This window comes from Prunus avium, chromosome 3 (genome assembly GCF_965620075.1).
Source record: "Prunus avium chromosome 3, drPruAviu1.hap1.1, whole genome shotgun sequence".
NCBI classification, from domain to species: domain Eukaryota; kingdom Viridiplantae; phylum Streptophyta; class Magnoliopsida; order Rosales; family Rosaceae; genus Prunus; species Prunus avium.
The window spans coordinates 6,852,295-6,873,988 of record NC_142286.1 but is presented as its reverse complement, the minus strand read 5'-3'; the positions used below and the strand labels follow the sequence as shown (position 1 = coordinate 6,873,988).

The 21,694-nt window shown below is 39.1% G+C and overlaps 2 protein-coding genes across 2 annotated transcripts; one reads left to right on the top strand and one right to left on the bottom strand.

Annotated features, from left to right (window-relative positions):
* Nucleotides 1-7,144: 7,144 nt before the first annotated feature.
* LOC110750061 (uncharacterized) lies at nt 7,145-13,957 on the top strand. Its single transcript, XM_021950323.2, has 2 exons — nt 7,145-7,994; nt 13,667-13,957. The coding sequence occupies exons 1-2, from the start codon at nt 7,329-7,331 to the stop codon at nt 13,946-13,948; spliced, it is 948 nt and encodes a 315-aa protein (XP_021806015.1). The 5' UTR covers nt 7,145-7,328; the 3' UTR covers nt 13,949-13,957.
* A 3,753-nt stretch (nt 13,958-17,710) lies between these two features.
* On the bottom strand, nt 17,711-20,535 carry LOC110750052 (putative disease resistance protein At5g63020). Its single transcript, XM_021950311.2, has one exon. It carries the CDS (start codon nt 20,443-20,445, stop codon nt 17,782-17,784), a length of 2,664 nt encoding a protein of 887 aa, XP_021806003.1. The 5' UTR covers nt 20,446-20,535; the 3' UTR covers nt 17,711-17,781.
* Between the last annotated feature and the right edge of the window lie 1,159 nt (nt 20,536-21,694).

The following is a 21,694-nucleotide window of genomic DNA, read 5'->3' as shown; positions in this document are numbered from 1 at the left end:
CTCTAAAATAACCTATTCAAAGAGTCCAGACTCGAGACTCATGACCAATCTTGGGAATCGGAACATAGTCTGGCGCCTCCAGACACTAGATCTGGCATTATATGCCTTCTTTGTTCTTGGACTGAGTGAAGTACACATCATGAATGATTAAATGAAAAAGAAATACAATAGCAAATTTGACTATGTTAGTAGATTTTGTCCATTAAAGAAGACGGCTATTCTTCGCATCTCGAAATTGAATTCTGTCTTAGCCGTGGAAGGCAGAAATCCCCTGATCTCCTTTCTTGCCTTAAGCCTGGAGACCTGAAAAGACTGATTAAACAAGATATGCCTTGCCTGCATTAAGATTTAAAACTTGTAGTCTACTTTCAAGAAATGTTCGGAATAGAGAACTTACAATAATACAACGCCGCATTCTCTCCCTTCTTTCTTATGAAGTACCGTTCGGCTCATGTCGGGGAGCCTCACTCTCTTGCAGATTTGTCTTCAACTCAGGAAGCTAGAGTTACTAGGGAGCTTATATTTTAAAGTATATTAAAGGTAGTATAAAATCAAGATTATCCCGACGTGAACATGGGAATTAGCACCATTCCTATGATTTGTCTCGAAAAGCCAACGGGCAAGCCTCTCTCTCTATCTCGGTCTCGGTTTAGCATCATATATCAATCTTGAGAAAATTAAACAACACAATCAGATATAGCAATCAAACTTGAAATGGTAATTATATTACATAAAATGAAAAATATAGAAAAACTCATACATTTTTCACGGAGAAGAAATCTGACTTACTTAGGTTGTGAGATCTAAGAGAGACAAGGCAGGTAGTAAGATCCGAGAGAAAGATAAAGAGGAGACGATGAAATCGGAAAGAGTGAATGTGAGAGCTGAAGAGGTCAGTTGTTCCGACTAAGAAAAGTGAGATCTATTAAAGAGTGGAGAGATTTAAAAGTAAAATGAAAAAAAATTTAATTAGCCTAATTTTGAAATCAGTTTTCTTTTTGTCAAGAAAAATAGTTACCAAAAATGTTTTCATTATTAAATTTTCAAAAAAGAGCGGCGATTTTCACACGCCTATTTTGTATATTGGCACTTCTTTCTTTGGTTTTTAATGCATTCATTTTCTTATTTGGATAACAAAACGTCCCCGGAGTTTACAAAACTATCAAGTTGCGTCTTTTCTTTTGTTTGTGTAACCTTGGGGGACCACGAATGACACAAAAAAAAAAAAACAAAAACAAAAATGCAAGCTGATAGTTTCGTGAACCTCAGGGACATTTTGTGATTTTAAAAAACCTTATTATTTATATTCAACTATTGAAATTTTATCACGACTAGTCCCTGAATTTTTTAAAGATTCCTCATTTTAGTCCTCAAACTTTCAAATCAATTAATGTAACCCTTAATCTTTTGGTCGACATATCAATTCGATCCCTCTCATCGCATTACATCAAAACCCTTGTTAAAGTTGCGCACTTGATAGCTCGCACTAACTTTATAGGGGTGTTTTTGTAAAAAAAAAAATACTACATATCCACCCAAAAATATAAAAAATATGAAGCTCGTGTCTTAAGCTCAACAACGTGAATTTTGTTTTGTCTCCTTTGTATATAAGCTATACTAGCCTCTCCACACGTGCTTCCGCGCCTGCGAGAGGGTTTTTTTTTTTTTTTTAAAAAGTAAAATTTTATTTTAGAATTAAAAAAGATAATGAGTAGTTGTTTTCCATAAAAATAGGATCCATTATCCGATTTTTATTTTAATTTTTTTAAATATGAAAAAGTGTGAATTTACCATATTATCCTCATTTAATGAAGCCGAGAAATAAACAAGCTAACAAGTACACCGACGGAGACAAAGAGTCCAAAATGAAGCACGAGAAATCAAATTTGAGTCCCAAATCCCAACAAGACATCCCTACATCCTGACAGTGTGCCAGCCAAGTATTTCCATTAATGCCTTTAAGGAAGCAGGAAATTCAACAATTCTTTCGTTAAAATTAACAAATTAGCTGAAAAATATGTACCTCTTTACATGATGGCGGAGCACGCTTCCCCTTTATCGTTCGAGATCTCCTAAATAACCCCACCTGCACCATTGGTTGTTTTAGTATCCAAATTTTATTAAATGACAGAAACATTTAATTTGGGTTCTTACTCGTGGAGAATGAATTAACACCAAGCCATCATCTGCAGCTCTATCTAGCAATGTCTGGATATTCCTTGAAGAATGTTCTTGTCTAGTGATAGGCTGATAGCTAAAGATTGTGTAGGAACTGAGCCATTCGAAGCAGGTGCTTCAGCACTCGCATTCACACTAACAGGAGCAGGACTTGGGGGAGGTAGAGTGCTAATTTTTTCAGTCAACTCCCTCAGCACATGTAACCGAAATCCACCGATCTGATTATATGGTTGGAATGAGTGAAATTAATAATAGACTGAACGGAAGATAAATCAGCAGCATCCAATACTAATAGGAAGCATAAGGGAAAAAGGGAGGGGTTGTGAATGGAATATTTATTAGTTGTTAAAAAACAAAAAATACAATTCATAATATAAGCACTATTAAGAAAAACAGTCTTGCTTACTTTTATTTCGAACTCAGCAACTGAAGTTGTATCGCATATTGTTGTGATAAAAGATTCTACCTGCAAACCAAAGTAACCAAAAGACATGTTTTAAACTCATAAAAATGCTTTTGCATTAAGTGAGGACATGCATGCGTTTGTGAGTATGTAAAGAGAAAATTTTAAGATGAAAAGTTTGTTGGCAATTGCATGGTAACGTTAACAGAAGGAAATTTTACAAGAAGCATAGATAAAATCAGTGAATCAATATTTTCTTCAAATATGAGCTTGAAAGAAAATAGGGTGTGCATGTATTAAGATAAAAGTTAAGGAAACAAAAATGTAGAGGAATTTCAAGAACATTATAGGGATATTTCACGATACCATCCAGGTCTATAATAATCTGACCTAACAATACATATTTTCAAGTCTAAATTGATTAAATTTGTCTTTTCTTTTTCAAATTTGAAGTACCATAAAGCATGATTTTGCGATGTACAATAACAATAGCAGAATTATTACCTACAAGTAGTGATGAAAATAAAATGCATGCAACTTGTGGTTTATAGTATTCTACCAATAACCTATTTTTACATCCCTCTTTTTCAACACAAGCCAAAGAAAATAAACTTGTGTATTTGAATGCAACTATTCAAGAAATCTAGCACACGAAAAAAACTGCAGAGGCTGCACAAGATTTTTTTTTCTTTCTTTCTAAAATAGTAAATTTGAAGTGTAGGGATGTGCTCTTTAAAGATGGTGATTATAACTATCTTATGACACCCCAGAAATAGAGAACTCGGACATCTACATGGTGCATATAAAAAATTGGCAGATACCAGAAAAGAAGAAATTTACATTTTTCTCTCTGTCTTATTATTTGATATACAGAAAGAATAACCAAGCAAAAATACTTCTTGGATCATAATTCCTCCAAAAGTAAAACTCCAAGAAACAACTGTTGACCTTACTATATTCACAACTCCACTAAGTATAGACTTTGCAAAAGCATTTGGCAACCACTGTTGACCTTACTGATTAAAGAACCAATAATCTTTTTCTGGTTGATAATATTGTCTGGTTTCATGTGGGGAAACCAGAAAGCAGTGGCTAGGTGCGACTTTGTCCAAATAATGAAGTTCATTTCAAGTTGCAACTTGCAAGTATCCAATTTTTCTCAAGCAATTAGTTTAGGTGATTGAAACAAAACATAAAAAGAACAGAAAAATAAAGTTCAACGATGTTGTTATTATTATTATTATTATTTTTGTGTAAACAGATTTCATTAATTTTTTTCTAACTTATTTACAAAAAAGAAAAATTACAAGACTACAATCATGCATGCCAACCCGAACCCTCATCAGTTCATGTTTAAACGAAGTTCCTCTCGTATGAGCTGGAAGAAAATCGCGATGTTAAAGCTTGATTCATGTTTTCTGAATCCAATTTTACTCTGTCTCCCCCCTGCCAAATCCTTCTCACGATCTCAAGGCTTCCACGGATGTCAAATCTTTCAGTTTCCCCACCCAGTCCTCCTTCTCTGTCTGTTGTTTCTTGGATTTTCTCTTTGAACGCTTTGCAGTCTCCTCTTTGTGTTTTTGCAAAAGTGATTTTGATCGTTTTTCTTTATTGTATTTGTCTACCAAATCTCCATCTGAAACCTTCCTTTTCTTTTCCTCCGCATTTGAAGCAAAGGCTGCAGCCTCATTACTACTGTTAAATCGTGTTTCCTTTCAGGTGGCAGCGTTGTCATCCACTCATCTCTTTTGGGTGCCACCTTAACATCCATCATGTCTGCTAGGAGTAGGAGCTCATCATCACCCTCCATGCATATTCCTTGTAGCTTTCTCCACTGCGCAGCCTCACGCATTGCCTTCAACCAGGCCGTCCGTGAGATTTTAAGGGCCCTGTGCGAAACTTAAATTGAGGCCTTGCATAATATAATATGAAAATACTATAAATAAAAATTTGCCATAACTTAATGTCATAAACAATTTTTTTATAACTAAAAATCACCATCAATAAATATGTAATGACAATTAGAAATCAAATTCATAAAAATTTAAATGTTTCTATTTGATAAAATTAAATGTTTGGTACAAAAATAAGCTCCTTGTGCCCTTATAAGGTCCCTTGCTGCCTCCAATAAGTAATCTGTGTTTAGTTACATACCTGAATTTGAATTGAAATTTGAATCTGACTATTTAATTTTGAGTGGTCTTTATGAATTTAGGAATTAGAGTTTTCTCTTTTTGGTGTTGAAATTCCTGAAATTGAAAGAATAACAAAAATTGTCAAAGGATTGAAAAAAGAAAGAGAGACTGATGAATGATGATAATTCCTTACTAGAAAACCAGAGTTTAAGAGAAAGAAGAAGCCATGAAGGTTTTTATAAATATACTCCTCCTATGGTTAGCTTTTTTTTTTTTTTTTCCAGGCCTCATGTGGTTAGCTTTGATGTTTCCTTTTATTTAAAGGCTTTCTGTTTTTATTTTTATTTTTTTTATGTTAAAATAATTATGTAAAGTTTTTAGTTATAATGCAAAAATAATATAAAAACAAGCAAGAATTAACATGAGAAAGATACAAGTACCCAACCCGAGTCCCGTATCCAATAGGATACACCCCTTGTACACCCTCTCTCATAAATATGAAAAACACTCTCTCTCCAAGAGATATACCCTCTCTTGAACCCTTGATGAACCCAGCTAAATACCAGCTGAAACATCTCCTGGAGTTCGTGGGACTGCTTGCTTGCATCTCACAAGCAGTCCACTCCCTCCCATTTCTCCTCTCTGCCGTGCTCTCTCTCTGGCTCTTCGGTGCGACACAAGCACACGCACACTTCTCTTTGCCAAGCCTCCTTATTAAATAGGAAAAGCAAAGACAAATAATGCAAAGCATTATTCAATCACCCAGACAAGCAACAAGAAAGCAGCCGCACCTTTTCTCCTTTGGTGCCCATTTAATAGTCAATAAAGTAAGGCTGATTTTTCTCTCCAAAATCAGCCACACACACATGCCAACAAAGGGACCAGCCACATGCCCACATGCACAAAGGCTCATAAAGAAGCCTCGAGCCATGCACCTTCAGCAGCCCACAAATTTCTCTTTTCCAGCTGCTTCACATGCCTTGTTTCCTCCCTTTAACAGCATGCCCACGTGAGTTGCTGCACTCCTTTACTCCACTAAGGAGGGATTTCCAACAATATTTTGGTTGGCTCCTAAGATATCATATAAACTATCATCCGCAGAATCCATGATCCTTGTAACCTCTTCAAACCGCTCAGCTTCATTAGCTGATTCAGTTTCAGCAACCACGGCAGGTGGTGGAGAGGTCCTATAAAAAGTTCACTATCTTCTTCCAACACAGCTTCTCTGAGCTCAGCCTGTGCTTCTGTCAGTTTGGCTGCAGCAGCAGCAGCAGCAGCAGCAAGTAACTCAGCTGATGGCAACGAAGGGCCAATTATCCTTCGTTTAGGACCAGTATCATCCTCCTCCATGCATCTGCTCGAGCTGCCGGCAGCAGGTCTGGCCATGCCACAGCAGTGGCGCGCGATGGTAGGAAGAGAAGAGGAGAAGAAGAGATACAGAGAGAAGAGAAGAAAGAGAGAGGAAAGATACCAGAGGGCGTTCAGAGAGAGTGACGAAGGAAGAAACACTAACAATTTAATTTTTTTTATTTTTTATTTTGCTAAGAAACCTTTAATATTGTTGTTATAATAAGTAAAGAATATAAAAGAGAGAAATATTTGAGGGAATTGTGAAAGCGTTTTTCCCTAACCTCTTATTTATAGGGAATCAGGTGATTAGAGATGGGGCCATCTAATCTCCTAGTTATACATGGATTCCCATTTTAGTATGGAAAAAGGATTTTAGCCTTTTCAGAAGTACGTTAAATCATATTATTTCTAATTACAATAACAATAAAACTTGTCCGTCCCAAAATTATATTAATATAGTCTAAGAAGAAGTATGATAACATTGATAGAATTTTAATCCACTCTAATTTTATCTTCCACATAAAAAAGTGTTATAAATTCACCACTTTTTGTTCTGCATAAATTTCGTCTACATTAATAGGATCTACCTCTCAATATTTTTTTTCACCGAAGTGAAAGAATCTCAAAGTAGGGTTATTTTAATTACTGCATTACTCAAGTTAAAAAAAATCAATTTCTCACAATCACAAACTGAAAGACGGAGAAGAAGACTTTCATACTTGAGAGATGATGAAATGGACCCCCAGCCCCAGGATCAAGTTGCAAAACATGCGCAGCCGCACACCTAACGCAGACACGTGTTGTCTGAATACATTAAATCATATTATTTGTTACAAAATCAGTGGCTTTCCATTGGTTTAGGGACAAACAAGGCTTCATTTGTTTAAGTGCTGAACTTGATGTAATGCCAACTTTTGTGAACTATATGAGCAGCTGAGATGCACAAACATTTGTCCCGTTTGTTCCATTGATGAATTATGTCTCTCTTGTGGGGCCCCCCAAAGCAAATAGGTCCATTTAGCGATAACAATCCCCAAACCATGGAAAACATGTACCTTGGTCTTTCGTTCTTCTTTGTAGCTATCCTCATAGAGAGAAATACAGAGATTTTTGGGGTTTTAGAGTTGGGTTTTGCTGTTCTTAGTTTAAGAAATAGAAAGGGAGAGAGTCCATGGATTTGCTTAGTTAGACTTGGTAGTTTCCTTGGGAGTACCAACTAAGCTTTTAGGAGTGATTTTGGACTTTTTGGTGTGGATTGATTGATGGAAGCAATGTCTTTGTGCACTTGGAAATATCCTTCCTGCAAATTGGGCTTTGTGATGAATACACATAGAACCCTGTATAGGACGAGGTTGAATGTTGGTCTAGCTTTAAGTCCATCCCCAGTGCTCTTACACACGGATGGAAGTGGAAAGTTTCAAGAGTATAAGAAGGGTTCTGGTTCAAATACAGTTGGTATAATAGGAGGGTTATCTGTTAATTCTAATCTTAATTTTTTGAGAAACCTTTTTAACTGGAGTTCAAGAGATGGAGAAAGTTGTCCTCCTTTTGTTCTTTGCTCTGATCCTGCGTTGAATAAGGAGCTGTTATTGATTGAGAGACCTTCTTTTCCTTCTGTTAGCTGTAAAAATGAAGGTACAGAATTGGATTCTACTCTGATTGTGGAGAATTTGAGGAGTAAGAGGATTTATCTTGAAAATTCGGGATCTCGTTGCATCGTAATGCCTTGTCATATTTCACATTCTTGGCATGATCAAATTTCAGAGGGATGTTCTGTTCCTTTCCTTCACATGGGTGAGTGTGTTGCCAAGGAACTCAAGGAAGCAAAGTTGAAGCCACTTGAAACTGGGAGTCCTTTGCAGATTGGAGTGCTTGCAACCTATGCAACTTTGAAAGCAGGATTCTATCAAGAGAAACTGCGGAATGAGGTAATTCGATTCTGCATATTTTCTTTCAGATTGTCCATTCTTGTATAGTTGGGACATGGTCCTGGAAATGGTCAATCTGTTTATAACAGATGACCAATTCCCCAGGAAGAAAACAGATGTTTTATGCAGACATGTCAAATGATACTGCTGAAAAAGAAATACCAAGATCATGGTTTTGAGGGAATTGGATATCCAATGTAATTTAGGTTACATCACAAGAGAGATGAGCTTACTAGTTTTCTTATTAGGATTTTAGAAAGTTCACACACACACACACCATTCTTGGCAAAGTTAAACAATATGGTAGAATATTTTCAGATATATTTCATTCTCCGAAAGGAGGTATTTATAATACAGGTTACAAACCCTAGTAGGGTTTAATTAGGAAATAAGTGGAATCCTAATTACATAATATCTACACAAAAGGTAAAATAAATAAAACCCAAATAGAATAGGACTAGGACTCGCCAACACTCCCCCTCAAGTTGGAGCAAAGACGTCACGCATGCCCAACTTGTCAAGCGAGTTGAGAAAGATACTTGTAGAAACAGCTTTCGTAAGAACATCAGCTAACTGATACTCTGAACGGATGAAGGGGAAGGACACAATCTGCGCATCCAACTTTTCCTTAATGAAATTTCGATCCACCTCCACATGCTTTGTACGGTCATGTTGTACAGGATTATGAGCAATTGCAATCGCAGCCGTATTGTCACAATATAACTCCATGGGTTTATTAGGCCCAAAACCAAGGTCTTTCAACAATCTTCTCAACCATAGTAACTCAGATACACCATGGGCCATTCCCCGATACTCAGCCTCAGCACTAGATCTAGACACCACCTTTTGTTTCTTGCTCCTCCACGTAACAAGATTGCCACCCACAAACATAAAATACCCAGATGTCGAACGCCTATCTGTGGCTGAACCTGCCCAATCAGCATCTGTATACCCTTCTACATTTGTATGGCCATACTTGGAGAAAATTAACCCCTTGCCAGGAGTTACTTTCAGATACCTTAAAATACGAGTCACAGCCCCCATATGATCTACACTAGGAGAGTGCATAAACTGACTCACTATATTTACAGCATACGCAATATCTGGACGAGTATGAGCCAAATAAATCAACTTCCCCACAAGTCGTTGATAACGTTCTTTATCAGTTGGAACTTGATCGGGATATATCCCCAACTTATGATTCTGCTCACTAGGGGTATCAATCGGTTTACAATCCAACATTCCAGTTTCTGCAAGTAAATCCAAAACATACTTTCTTTGGGATAGAAAAATACCATGTTTAGATCTGGCAACTTCAATCCCAAGAAAATACTTTAAATCACCCAATGATTTCATCTCGAACTCAGAAGCCAGATACTTCTGAAGACTCTGTATCTCTACATGATCATCTCCAGTCACAATCATATCATCAACATAAATAATTAAAGCCGTCAATTTACCTTTATGACGCTTCAGAAACAAAGTATGATCAGAGTTACTTTGCACATATCCAAACTTCTTCATAGATGCAACAAATCTTCCAAACCACGCTCTTGGAGACTGCTTTAATCCATACAAGGATTTTCGTAGCTTGCACACCTCACCCTCCTTAGAAGTCACAGGGATACCTGGCGGAGGATCCATATATATTTCTTCCTTGAGATCACCATGGAGGAATGCATTTTTGACATCAAATTGTAGCAGCGGCCAGTCACGGTTAGCAGCTAAGGATAAAAGTACGCGTACAGTGTTGAGCTTAGCTACCGGAGCAAAAGTCTCTGTGTAATCCACTCCATATGTCTGAGTATACCCTTTTGCTACCAATCTTGCCTTGTAACGGTCAATGGAACCATCAGCCTTGTGCTTCAAAGTAAACACCCATCTGCACCCAACTGCCTTTTTTCCTTTTGGTAAAGGAACTAACTCCCAAGTAGCATTCTTGTTCAAGGCTTCCATCTCAACATGCATTGCATCTACCCAGTTTTGATCAGATAGAGCATCCTGCAACTTAGTTGGCACACATACACTAGATAATTGACACAAATATGATGCATATGACTTAGATAAGCGATGAGTTGACATATAATGGTTAATGAGATATTTAGATTTGGCATGTATATCAGGAGAATATTGTACTTTAGGTTTCCCACGGGTAGTACGTGGGGGCAAAGAATAGGTAGGCATATCACTAGAAAGTACCTCATTATCACAACTTGATTGAGGCAATGGCAGGGCAGAGAGGGGTATATTATCAATTTCATCTGTACGAGAGTCGCCAATATCACTGTTATGTCCTTCTGAGAGAGGCTCGAAAAAACCACAATTTTGGTCTGGCGACCGGTTGTGGATTTCCTCGCGACCGGTCGCTTCGCTCGTAGACGCGGGCGATCGGTTGCTTCCTATGTGCGACCGGTCGTTTCCAAGCAGATTCATTAGCGACCGGTCGCCCACTTCTACGCGACCGGTCGTATCTAGACAGGTTCGTTCGCGACCGGTCGCGTCCTCACTGCGACCGGTCGCTTCGCTCGTATCGTTACTGTAGTCCCAGCTCGACGCGAGCGACCGGTAGCGACCTATGAGCGACCGGTCGTTTTCATCCTGTTCTGGAAAAATTTCCTTATTTTCCACTCCGAAACTCTTCAATTCACTCCCCCTCTCCCCCTGAGTTGAAGAGGAGGGAGACACATAATAGGGTACTTCTTCATGAAATGTGACATCCAAAGTGACATGTACCTTCTGAGTAGGCGGGTGATAACACTTATAACCTTTCTGAGTCGTAGAATAACCAATGAAGACACAACGGAGAGCACAAGGATCAAGTTTACTCCTTTGATGAGAGTAAACATGAACATACGCAACACACCCAAATACCTTCGGAGGTAACTTAGAGACCGAAACCGGAGGAGTAAGAGCACATAACACATCAAGTGGAGTCTTGAAATCAAGAACCCGACTAGGAGTACGATTAATCAAGTAGGCGGCGGTTAAGACACCATGTCCCCAAAGGTGATGGGGAACAGACATATCCAACATCAGAGAGCGAGCAACTTCAAGTAACTGGCGATTCTTCCTTTCAGACACACCATTCTGTTGAGGTGTAAAAGGAGTGGTAGTTTGGTGAATGATACCTTGATCACGAAAGAATTGGGCCAAGGTATGATTCACATATTCACCGCCATTATCAGTGCGAAATACTTTAACGCGAGCATGGAACTGAGTAGACACCATGGCACAAAAGTCAGGAAGAATAGAGACAACATCATGTTTAGTCTTCATCAAATACACCCATGTTAAACGAGTACAGTCATCAATAAAAGTCACAAACCAACGGAAACCGTGAGAAGTCACACGAGCAGGACCCCAGACATCAGAATGTACTAACTCAAAAGGCAAAGCAGCTTTATTATTACTTAAGGGAAAAACAGTACGGTGGCTCTTGGCCATTACACAAGTCTCACATTTGAAACCAGACTCATCACATGAACTAAATAATGAAGGAAACAAATGTCTAAGATAACCAAACGACGGATGTCCTAAGCGACGATGCCATAACCAAAGTTGGTGCTTGTCCTTGACATTGCCACTCAGAGCTTTATTAGCGACACAATCACGAACTGCTGCAGCCGGCAACTGTAAGTAATATAACCCCCCCTATCCGTTTACCATGCCCAATCTTCTCGTGAGTCCTGAGATCCTGGAAAAAACAATGGGTAGAATAGAAGGTAGCAGAAGCGTTAAGTGTATCAAGTAAACGCCCAACAGATAACAAATTGCAATGAATATTGGGAACCAAGAGTGCATGAGACAGGGGTAAAGAAGGAGTAAGATGGATGGTACCTTCACCGGTAACTGGGGAAGGTAAACCATTAGCACTAGTAATATATGGGTCACGAGGGTTATGCAAAAACTCATCAAACATTTTATCATTATAAGTCATATGATCAGAAGCACCAGTGTCCATTACCCAAGTAGTAGAACCCATACCTGGCATAGTATCAGAAGCACACAGATTTGCAGATGGAGTTGGAGGACGGGCCTCATCAGGAGTCACAGTGTAAGTGGCCTTGGGACCATACATACGAGCTTTGTAGTCAGCAAACCAATCAGGGTAACCATGCTCCTTAAAACACTTTTCAGAGTAATGATCCCCATTACAATGGCGGCACTTAGGCGGACCTTCAAGAGAGGTGGAAGCAGAAGGACGAAACCCAGCAGAAGATCCAAACCTTTTTTGCGGCGGGCGACCGGTTGCTACTCGCGGGGCGACCCGTCGGTGACGTGCTGGATCCACCTTAAGAGCCAGCGATCCTCCTCCAAACATCGCGGACTGACGGGTATCTTCCTCCATGACCATTGCATAGGCTTCGAGAGGGGGTGGTACAGGACTAAGAGCAAGAATACGGCTACGAACACCATCATACGGTGGATCTAGCCCACCAAGAAAATCATAAACTCGATCGGCTTCAATTTCTTTCAGACGACGAGCCCCATCAGTAGAACAATTAAACTCATGTGGACGCAGACAATCAATCTCTTGCCAGATAGCATGAAGTTTTTCATAGAACACTTTCACAGATTCACCATTCTGACCTATAAGTATGGATTGCCGTCGGAGTTGAAACAAACGAGAACTATTCTGAGTCACAGTATAGGTCTTCCGAGCAGCCTCCCATATATCAAAAGCAGTATCACCATGTTCGAACAAGGCACGAACTGGTTTAGTCATGGAATTTAGAAGCCATGACTGCACCAGACAATTATCTTCTTCCCATTCGGTATAGTCAGCGGAGTCTTGAGACGGAGCAGGGTTCTTCCCATTGATCCAACTTGCCATACGACGACTAGTAATCGTAATATGCGCACCACGAGACCAAGAGGCATAATTGGAGCCATCCAATTTGTCAGATGTAATCAGGGTAGAGTAATCACGCGAGGGACGTGCCTCCTTCGGTGTAGATGCACTAGGACCAGTCACAACTATGGAATCATTACCCGTGATAGATAGCAGCGGAAACAAACACAACACAAAGCAGATACGATAAACACAGCACAAGCACGGGCACAAGAACCCTAAAAAGAAATTAGGGCACTGAGTAGAACACGGCACAAGAACCCTAAAAAGAAATTAGGGCACAGAGTAGAACACGGATGGGCACAACACACACAGGTCACCAGAAAGTCGGCTCTGATACCAAGTTAAACAATATGGTAGAATATTTTCAGATATATTTCATTCTCCGAAAGGAGGTATTTATAATACAGGTTACAAACCCTAGTAGGGTTTAATTAGGAAATAAGTGGAATCCTAATTACATAATATCTACACAAAAGGAAAAATAAATAAAACCCAAATAGAATAGGACTAGGACTCGCCAACAGGCCATTCTTTCGTTTTTTCTTTGGTGAAAACACGCCCGATTCTTTTGATTAATTGGGGTAATTTAGGTTTATATTAAGACTTTGTGTCATTTTGCTGAAAATTTTGATTGAAATGAAAACACTGAAATTCCAAATAGCATCCTGTTCTTGCCTGTGCCTGCTAAAGATGGCTATTTTTCTGAGTGCACTAAATTGTGTAAGATGGTTATAACTGATACTGATTAGAAGTGTACATTTTTTCATTGCTAGCTACATCATGTTATGGTATTCATTTGACCACTCATTAAATGCAGGGTTTTGAGGTTGTTCTGCCAGATAAAGCAACCATGGAACACACTGTAATCCCTGCTATTGAAGCCTTAAACAGAAAGGACATAGAAGGGGCACAGAATCTCTTGAGGATTGCAGTCCAGGTTCTTCTAGTGAGGGCTGCCAATGCTGTAATTCTTGCCTCTGATGATATGCGGGATCTTCTTCCCCCGGATGATCCTCTTCTTAAGAAATGCAATGACCCTATGGATGCATTGGCCTGGTCAACCATAAAATGGGCACAATCTGCTAAAGAAGGTATATAAAAGTGAAAACAGTTCCTCCTACTTGAATCTTGATATTAATGTAAAATATATTACTTCATCAATTAAATGTTGCCCCTGCATTCTTTTGTAGCGACTTTGTGAATTAAATGTTATTCGAATGACGAAAGAACTCTTTGAAGATTACCAATGAAAGAAGTAGCTCAGTCTAATCCTTAATTTTATTAAAATGGCTCTGGTTAAACATGGTATTTGACACTACTGCTGCAAGAAATGGTGAAAATCCTAGATTTATATTGTGTGGCATCATGGTAAAAGCAAAACCCTTTACAAATCCAGCATCTATTTCAGCCTTCTTAATTCTTTTTTGAAGATGGTCTTTAAAGATCCTAATAGTTATTTGGGGTTGTCTAATGCCTAAGCTATGGAGGTGGTCAAACAAAAAACAGTTCGATATGTCAAATAATGAGTAAAAATACAGGGGAGCAAGCTAGGATCACTATCTCCAGCAGGGCCTTTGCTATCCCAGAGCTTACCTTATTTCCTGTTCTAAATTTCCTATTATCTTGTGGTAAAATCCAATATGCTATAGCTGAGTTATGGTGGGTAAAAATGGTGAGGAAGGCAGCAAAGCAAGCAAGGGTGCAGGATTATTTAGAAATTGGAACTCTAGGGCCTTGAGATTGAAAGTCCTAAAAGGGTTGTATGCTCCACATTCAGACTTTCTGAAGCTAATTACATTTGCAGGAACTATGGACAAGACATTACATCTCATTTGACATATATAACACACAATAACAATCTAGTATAAATAAAATCGTTCTGTCGATTTTTCAATGATACATATCATTCTCATCCTTGTATACAATCGATGAGAACTGTGGGTAGTGTTTAAAGCATTCAAGGAAACAAAATATGTCACGACCCGACTCCCCTAGCACGATATTGTCTGCTTTGGGCCCCCCTCTCTGCCCTCACGGTTTTGTTTCTGGGAGCTCACGAGTAACTTCCCAGTGGGTCACCCATCCTAGGATTGCTCTAGCCCCCAACTCGCTTAACTTCGGAGTTCCTAAGAATCCGAAGCCAGTGAGCTCCCAAAAGGCCTCGTGCTAGGAAGAGAAGTGCCCACACATTTATAGCACTTCATCTTTCCCTCCCCGAGCGATGTGGGATTGCTCACCGTTCTTGTTTCCCCAAGACACGGGTCTTACAAAATATCTTGTACATCTTGTTTGATTGCAAAGACACACACACATAAATAGAACCTTTCGTTTCAGTAATGATTCTTGCAACTGTTGTAGCAGGCTCCAAAGTAGCTTTCCACTTTAGCCATACCTATCACATAAAGAATACCAATGATTAAATTCGAATCAATTTTACGTCTAGCTCAGATTGTATACTTTTGATTATGGGTTCCTGCATCTTTCCATATTATAGATAATTAAGTTTATATCAATCCCATGATATACATTTTCATATTTGTGTAAGGAATCTCAGTGAGGTTCACATGTATAAAGTCGTTATTGTTATATGTTATTTCACACATGAATACAATCCTTATGTAACTTGCAAGGGTGGGCGCGGTTCGGTTTGATTTCGTTTAGGACTCAAACCATAAATTGAATCATTGTAACATAACGGTTTGGATTAGTTCGGAGCAGGGCTCAAAATAGTAGCATAACCAAACCAGTCCATTTTAGTGACTAGTTGAGTCAGTCATTACCTTTGCAACTAAGCAAATATTCTATCTTCTTTAACTTATATCAAAGGGAACTCAATTGAACTAGACTTGAGAAAACTTTTTATCATGGAAGACACAGAAATTTTGAAAGATGTCTAGAGAAAGAAGAGGCCTAGCGAAGCTTACCAGTTGCAAACTGGGTGCTCAAGGACTTTGTACAACCAAATGTACAAGACACCATCCACTAGAGTTCTAATGCAGGGCTCCATACATGTAGTTGTACTTTTTGAGTAGACTGGGTACTCTGATGATTCCTTCATGCATCTGTTCACACACCGTTCCCCGCAAGCATAAACTTTCTTATTTATCGGACTCATAGGAGCCTGATCAGGAGATGGTGCAGGAGCTGAAACTGGGAAGTCACTTATTCTGTCATCATTATCATCAGCATCAGCATCAGCTAGAACACTTGTTGCCAAACACACTATTAACACTACCAGTATCACCAAACCTCTTGGTACAACCATTCCACCCATTTGCTCCCAACTCAAGTTCTATACTTTTTGAAACTTAATGTTGTGTTGTCATTTTGAAGTTCTACCCTATAGTTGTTTTTAGGTAGGGTCTGTAAGAATAATAATCCTTGAATTAAATCGAATATTTTCTGTATATTTTGTTACTGTCATTGATCTTGATTTTTCAAGTGAATAAATGGTTTACAGTTTATGTGCCTTTCGGTTGAAGTTACCCTCTGCTGGTAAAGTTGGGGTAATATATGTTTTCATAAGCAAAATTTCAACTGGCTTTTGAGCTACTCAGAGTTAAATTGTTGTCCTTTTGATCAAACCATAGAGCAATTTGAGAAGTTGACTATTGGAAAAGTATTTGTAACAGACGAAAAGGAAGAGCTGAAGGAGATAAAGGGAGATGAGCACAAAGTCAGAAATAATTGAAAGAAGACGAGAGGAGATGGGCACTAAGTCAGAAAATAATTCAAGCCATGTGGGATAATGGCATACAAGTTTTCATTTTAATTGAAATAAAATTAAGTTTGTCGAATTTTATTTTATTTATAGGTTAAAATGTTTAGAAAAATTCACTAAAAAAAAAAGAGTAAAACTATTTTTAAATAATTTAATAAGGCTACGGTGAGTCTGGAGGGTTGGGGGAAAAACTGTTTGAGTCCGGACAATACATTAATAGTTGTGTTTTAAAGAGTGAAAATTTGGATTTAGCCCCTTTAGCATTGGAGATGGCGTTCGAGATTTGAAACCTCTTCAAAAGGTTTTCCGAATAGATTGAGATAAATTCCATGTTATCTTGTTTCTTTGTATTCAATCATTGGCAGTGCACTATTTTGAAATCAATCTCTTCTGTTTGAACGATATTGCACAAAAGCTAGTTAGTCTTAGAACCCCATAACTAAAAACAAAAGAATCATAGAAAAAGAACTTTCTTAAGATAACCCTTATAATGCATAGATGATAGACCTATAAAAATAATCAAAAGTGCAGACATTGATCAATGAAAAAGTAAAGAAACTCCATCAATACAAAAATTCTGAGAGTAATCAAGTCCATGTCAAACATTCGATGCATCAAGTTCATGTCAAATATCAATATCCTGGGTGCCTCTTCTAACATTCAAGTTCATAGTCTTCTTTTAATAAGTAAAGCTCTACTGGTTGGTTCTGGTTCTGATCTTCTGATAATGAATCAGTGAAAGGAATCTACAGTAGTGGCGGATCCAGAAATTTTCTATAAAATAAAATAAGAAACAACTCCCTATGCGTTTTACACGATAAGCTCATAAACTAATAATAAATTTTAATTGAAAAACCACTGTTTCTTCATTACACTAGTTGGGTTGGATTAATAAAGGGAAATATACTAACAATATAACATCTCATATTACCAAACTTATAACATGGGAACATTTGCAAATTAAACTTACGCCGGATCCAAAACTAATCAACATTTTCGACCAATTAAACTTAGTAGAGACCTCTCGTGGTAAACAGGTCGGAACGATTTGTTGGCGATAATAATATCAATACATTAGAGATAACATATCAACAATCATGTAATTATTAAAGTTGAGACACCATGTACAGAGCCGGACTATAATACATTGTCTTAAATGCTATTGGAATAAAAAGATGCATCCAATTAAACTGGTGAACAGACACCCCTTCTCACTTACAGGGTCTGAAGCAGGGAAGAAAAGCATTTCGAGCCGCTTGGTCCTCCCACTCTAAGCTATTCCACCACTTTTCCTCTCCTTCAATAATGAGATTACTTGTTTGAGCACTGCTAGAGTTGAGAGGCAGCTTACTGAGCATTGGACATCCAGATATAAGGATTTTCTTCAGAAATGGAACGGGCAAGGGATTTTCGCATATTCTCCCCAAGTGGGGAAGTTTGCTCAAACGCAAAACAGTGAGCTTTGCAAATGGGGTCAATGTATAAGTTTTCGTTCCCGTCCAACCGAGTATTCTCGTCATTTTAGAGCAGCCATATACATGCAAGTCGATGAGATTTGCAGCAAAAACGAGCCATTCCAGGTCCTCGAGATTCGTGCAATCTACTACTTCTACGAACTGAAGACCAAGGAAGCAACTCGGATTTTCCAAAGTTATTTTCCTTAAACAGTACACATCCACCATACGTATAATTTGAAGGGTATCAAGGTATTTCATATTTGCCATCGCCACAGGTGATAAATCAACATAGCTTGAAGGCGGTCCAAGGTTCCCGTAAATCTTGCCCCTGAGGCATAACGTTAGAGTGCAAGTCACTAATATGTGGTCGCTTTCCAAATTCTGGAAACAAGAGGTACTTCCTACTGTCAAAGTCAAGACGTCAAGGTGTTTCAAACCCTGCAGTTCGTCTATCATGGTTCTCTCACTATAAAAAAAAATTCGGTTAGAAGAACCACAATCTAGTATTCTCAAAACTTTAAGAAGCGGGAAACTTGATAATAAATTTGGTGGAACAAAATCAAGCGAGAACGTCTGCTCTAAGTTCAGATATTTTAGGCATGCACATGCCGTTATCTCCATCGGCAACCGTTTTATGCCTGTTTTGGACAAGTTCAGATGCTGTAATGAAACTAGATTTGAAACTCCAGATGGCAGTTGAGTTATAAGGCTATTTTCAGACAAATCCAAAACTCGTAGCGTAGGCATGAAATCAAAGTAGTCATCGACAATCATCTTTAAATGGCTTCCTCTGAGAAATAGGGTCAACAGATTGGGAGATCTTGGTGTTTCATCTAGAGATTTGATATCACTACCCATCAAAGAAACCCTTTTCGCGTTCTTCCATTTCGCAACATTTGGTGCATGATAAGCACCTGTATCCACAAGGATGTTCTCGCCTTCTTTCCCAAGGTCACAAGCTAACCACAATGCCATGTCACGAATTACATCATGCATTTTTACCGAATCTCCTTCATCTTCCAACAAACATGAGGTAAGAAGAGTTCCTATGATATGGTAACTCTCATTTTTGGCTTCCTCTACATTACCATATTCATCTAATATATCCTCACACATCCAAAAATATACCAAGTCATCTTTAGGTATAACAAAATCTTCCGGAAACAAAGCACAGTATAAGAAACATGATCTAACTTTCTGACTTGGTAAATTATCGTAACTGAATTTTAAAAGAGGGAATACCTTATCTCCCATTCCTGAAAACTCGGAGGCATATCTTCTCAGGACTTTACCTGCATGCTTCCACTCTTGAGGTGTTTTCTTGCAGGCCATGACCTTACCCACTGTGATGAGTGCCAGTGGCAAACCGCCACACTCGTTCGCCACAATTTCAGCAAGCTTGGGGATATCTGGATGAAGAAGAAGTGTTTCTTTCCCAACCTTCTCCTGAAACAAGTTCCATGCTTTGTCCCGAGTCAAACACCCCACCTTTATCTTCTTCTGGGCAGCCATATGACCACATACCTCCTCAGAGCGAGTTGTGAAAACTATCTTGAACTTGTTTCGACTGTCAGGAACTGGAACCCCTACGTTGGTTAATTCAACCGGCTCCCATAAATCATCCATTAATAACACAAACTTCTTTGTGTTCAAGATTCTGAAGATGTCTTCAGCTTTTTCATGCTGCTCTTTAAGCTTCCATACACCTCTAGACAGCCCAATCTTTTCACCAATCTTATCTTGAATAACTTCAATTTTGTGGCCCTTGGATACCACAATCCAGATCACAAGATTAAAATCATTACAAGTGCGGTTGAAGTTGTTATGGATCTGGGTAAGGAGGGTGGTCTTCCCTACCCCTCCCATTCCATATAAGCCAATCATTCCCACTTGTTCATCTTCAACGTGTCTCCAAACCTGATCAAAAATCGGCTCCATGCCCACTGTTGGCTCACTAGGTATCACATCGACTAGAGCTGTAGGTAAGCTTTCTGCTGCCACCTCTTCAAAATCTCCCTTGCTTTTCAAAGTCTCCACTTCCACCAATTTGCTAGCAACTTTTTTTCCATACTTGTAGCTGGACCTGTAGTTCTTGGAGCAGTAACCTCCGCAGCATAATTTCTCAATTTCTTGAGTGCTATGGCTTACAATAACTTCGTTAATTTCAGCCTCAAGAGCCTCCACGCTTAAAATCCAGTTATTTACCCTCTCTAACCGCTTTAATCGCAGCTGCCGCTCTGCAAGCTCAACCTCTCTCTGCACATCATTCTTTAAAGACTTGAGTTCTTGTAAAGAAGTTGTGAGAGCTTGAAGGTTTTCTTGGAGCTTACGTACATACGGTTCTCTTTCAAAAAGGGAATCCCAGCAGCGTGAAACAATGGCATCGCATGATAAGGAGATTGACAAGACGCTACCCATTGCTTTGCTTGCTCTGCGCACAAGATTGTAAGAGAAATTCACCAAAGATTTCTTAAACCGGAAATGTGGTAGGCCAAAGAATAAGCTAAGCAGATAAGAAGAAATCCTTTCCCTCAAGACCACATTAGCACTTAAGCTCAGAACATTTTTGGGAGAAGAAAGACTCACAAAGGGCGAGGTGCGTCTAGAAAGGAAAAGTTTTAGGCTTTCATGTGGAGGGTGGCTACATACAAGTATAGCCAAATCAAGATGAGATGGGACGGACGGTCAGAGGCAGCAGCTGGACTACCATAGGAAAGCCCGCCCCACTAGCTAACATAGAAAGAAATAGATTCCCGGATAGCGATACTTTCTATGTGAATCTCTTCCCGACCAGGCCAGGCCGAATCGGGCCGTTCTAACAATAATGTCACTTACAGGAAGACTTTGCAGGCATTTAGAAGGTGACGTGGGAGGTTTTGTATTGTATGGCTGCAGCCTGCAGTGTAGCCTGTAGAGAAAATATCTGTAGAGATGCTTCATATTGAAATAAAGAGAAACCAACCTAAAGTCTCCAGGAAGGAGGGAACAACACCTCCACTCAACCAGATAATAGTAAGGCAAAGAGAAAAATAACTAACAAAGAAAAACTTAGTTAGAAGGCCATCCACTAAGATGTCACCATCGGGTGCACGTCAGCCTCTAAACAACCCGAACTAGGAACTAGAAGGGCAGGGAAGCCCATCCGCTTGCAGAACAAAGACCAAGGAAGATGGGGGTCTGTGTAGCCAGACATCCTTGCTCATCTTCCGTCTCGCACTCGCTGCAATTGAATCAACTACACCATTACACCTACGAGGGATCCATCGCCAATTGCAAGAACTGAAGCGATTGCAACGCCCCCAAACAGCAGTACTAATAGGATAGATAGACCACACACTTATACATGATCCCCCAATGATATTCTGAAGCAACACTTTCGAATCAGTCTCAACAATTACCCGTTGTACACCCAAGTCAGCAGCCAATGTAACACCCATTAGCGCAGCATGGGCCTCCGCCTCAATCACAGAAGCTGACAACCTGTAGCCCCCAAATCCTCCCCTAAAATTACAGCCATCATCACGAATTTGGCAGCAATAGAAGCTATGTTGTGCTTGTCTGCTACCATGGAAACAGTACTAGGAACAAGAGCATATGAATTTGAAACACTGAACAATAAATGCAAAGAGCATAGTTATCAAATGTTGCTGAGAACAACATTTAAAGA

Coding starts and splice junctions, on each gene's coding strand:
- LOC110750061 (XM_021950323.2), top strand. CDS start 7,329: ATGGAAGCAATGTCTTTGTGCACTTGGAAATATCCTTCCTGCAAATTG. Junction 7,995..13,666: donor AAGAGAAACTGCGGAATGAG/GTAATTCGATTC, acceptor CATTAAATGCAG/GGTTTTGAGGTTGTTCTGCC.
- LOC110750052 (XM_021950311.2), bottom strand. CDS start 20,445: ATGGGTAGCGTCTTGTCAATCTCCTTATCATGCGATGCCATTGTTTCA.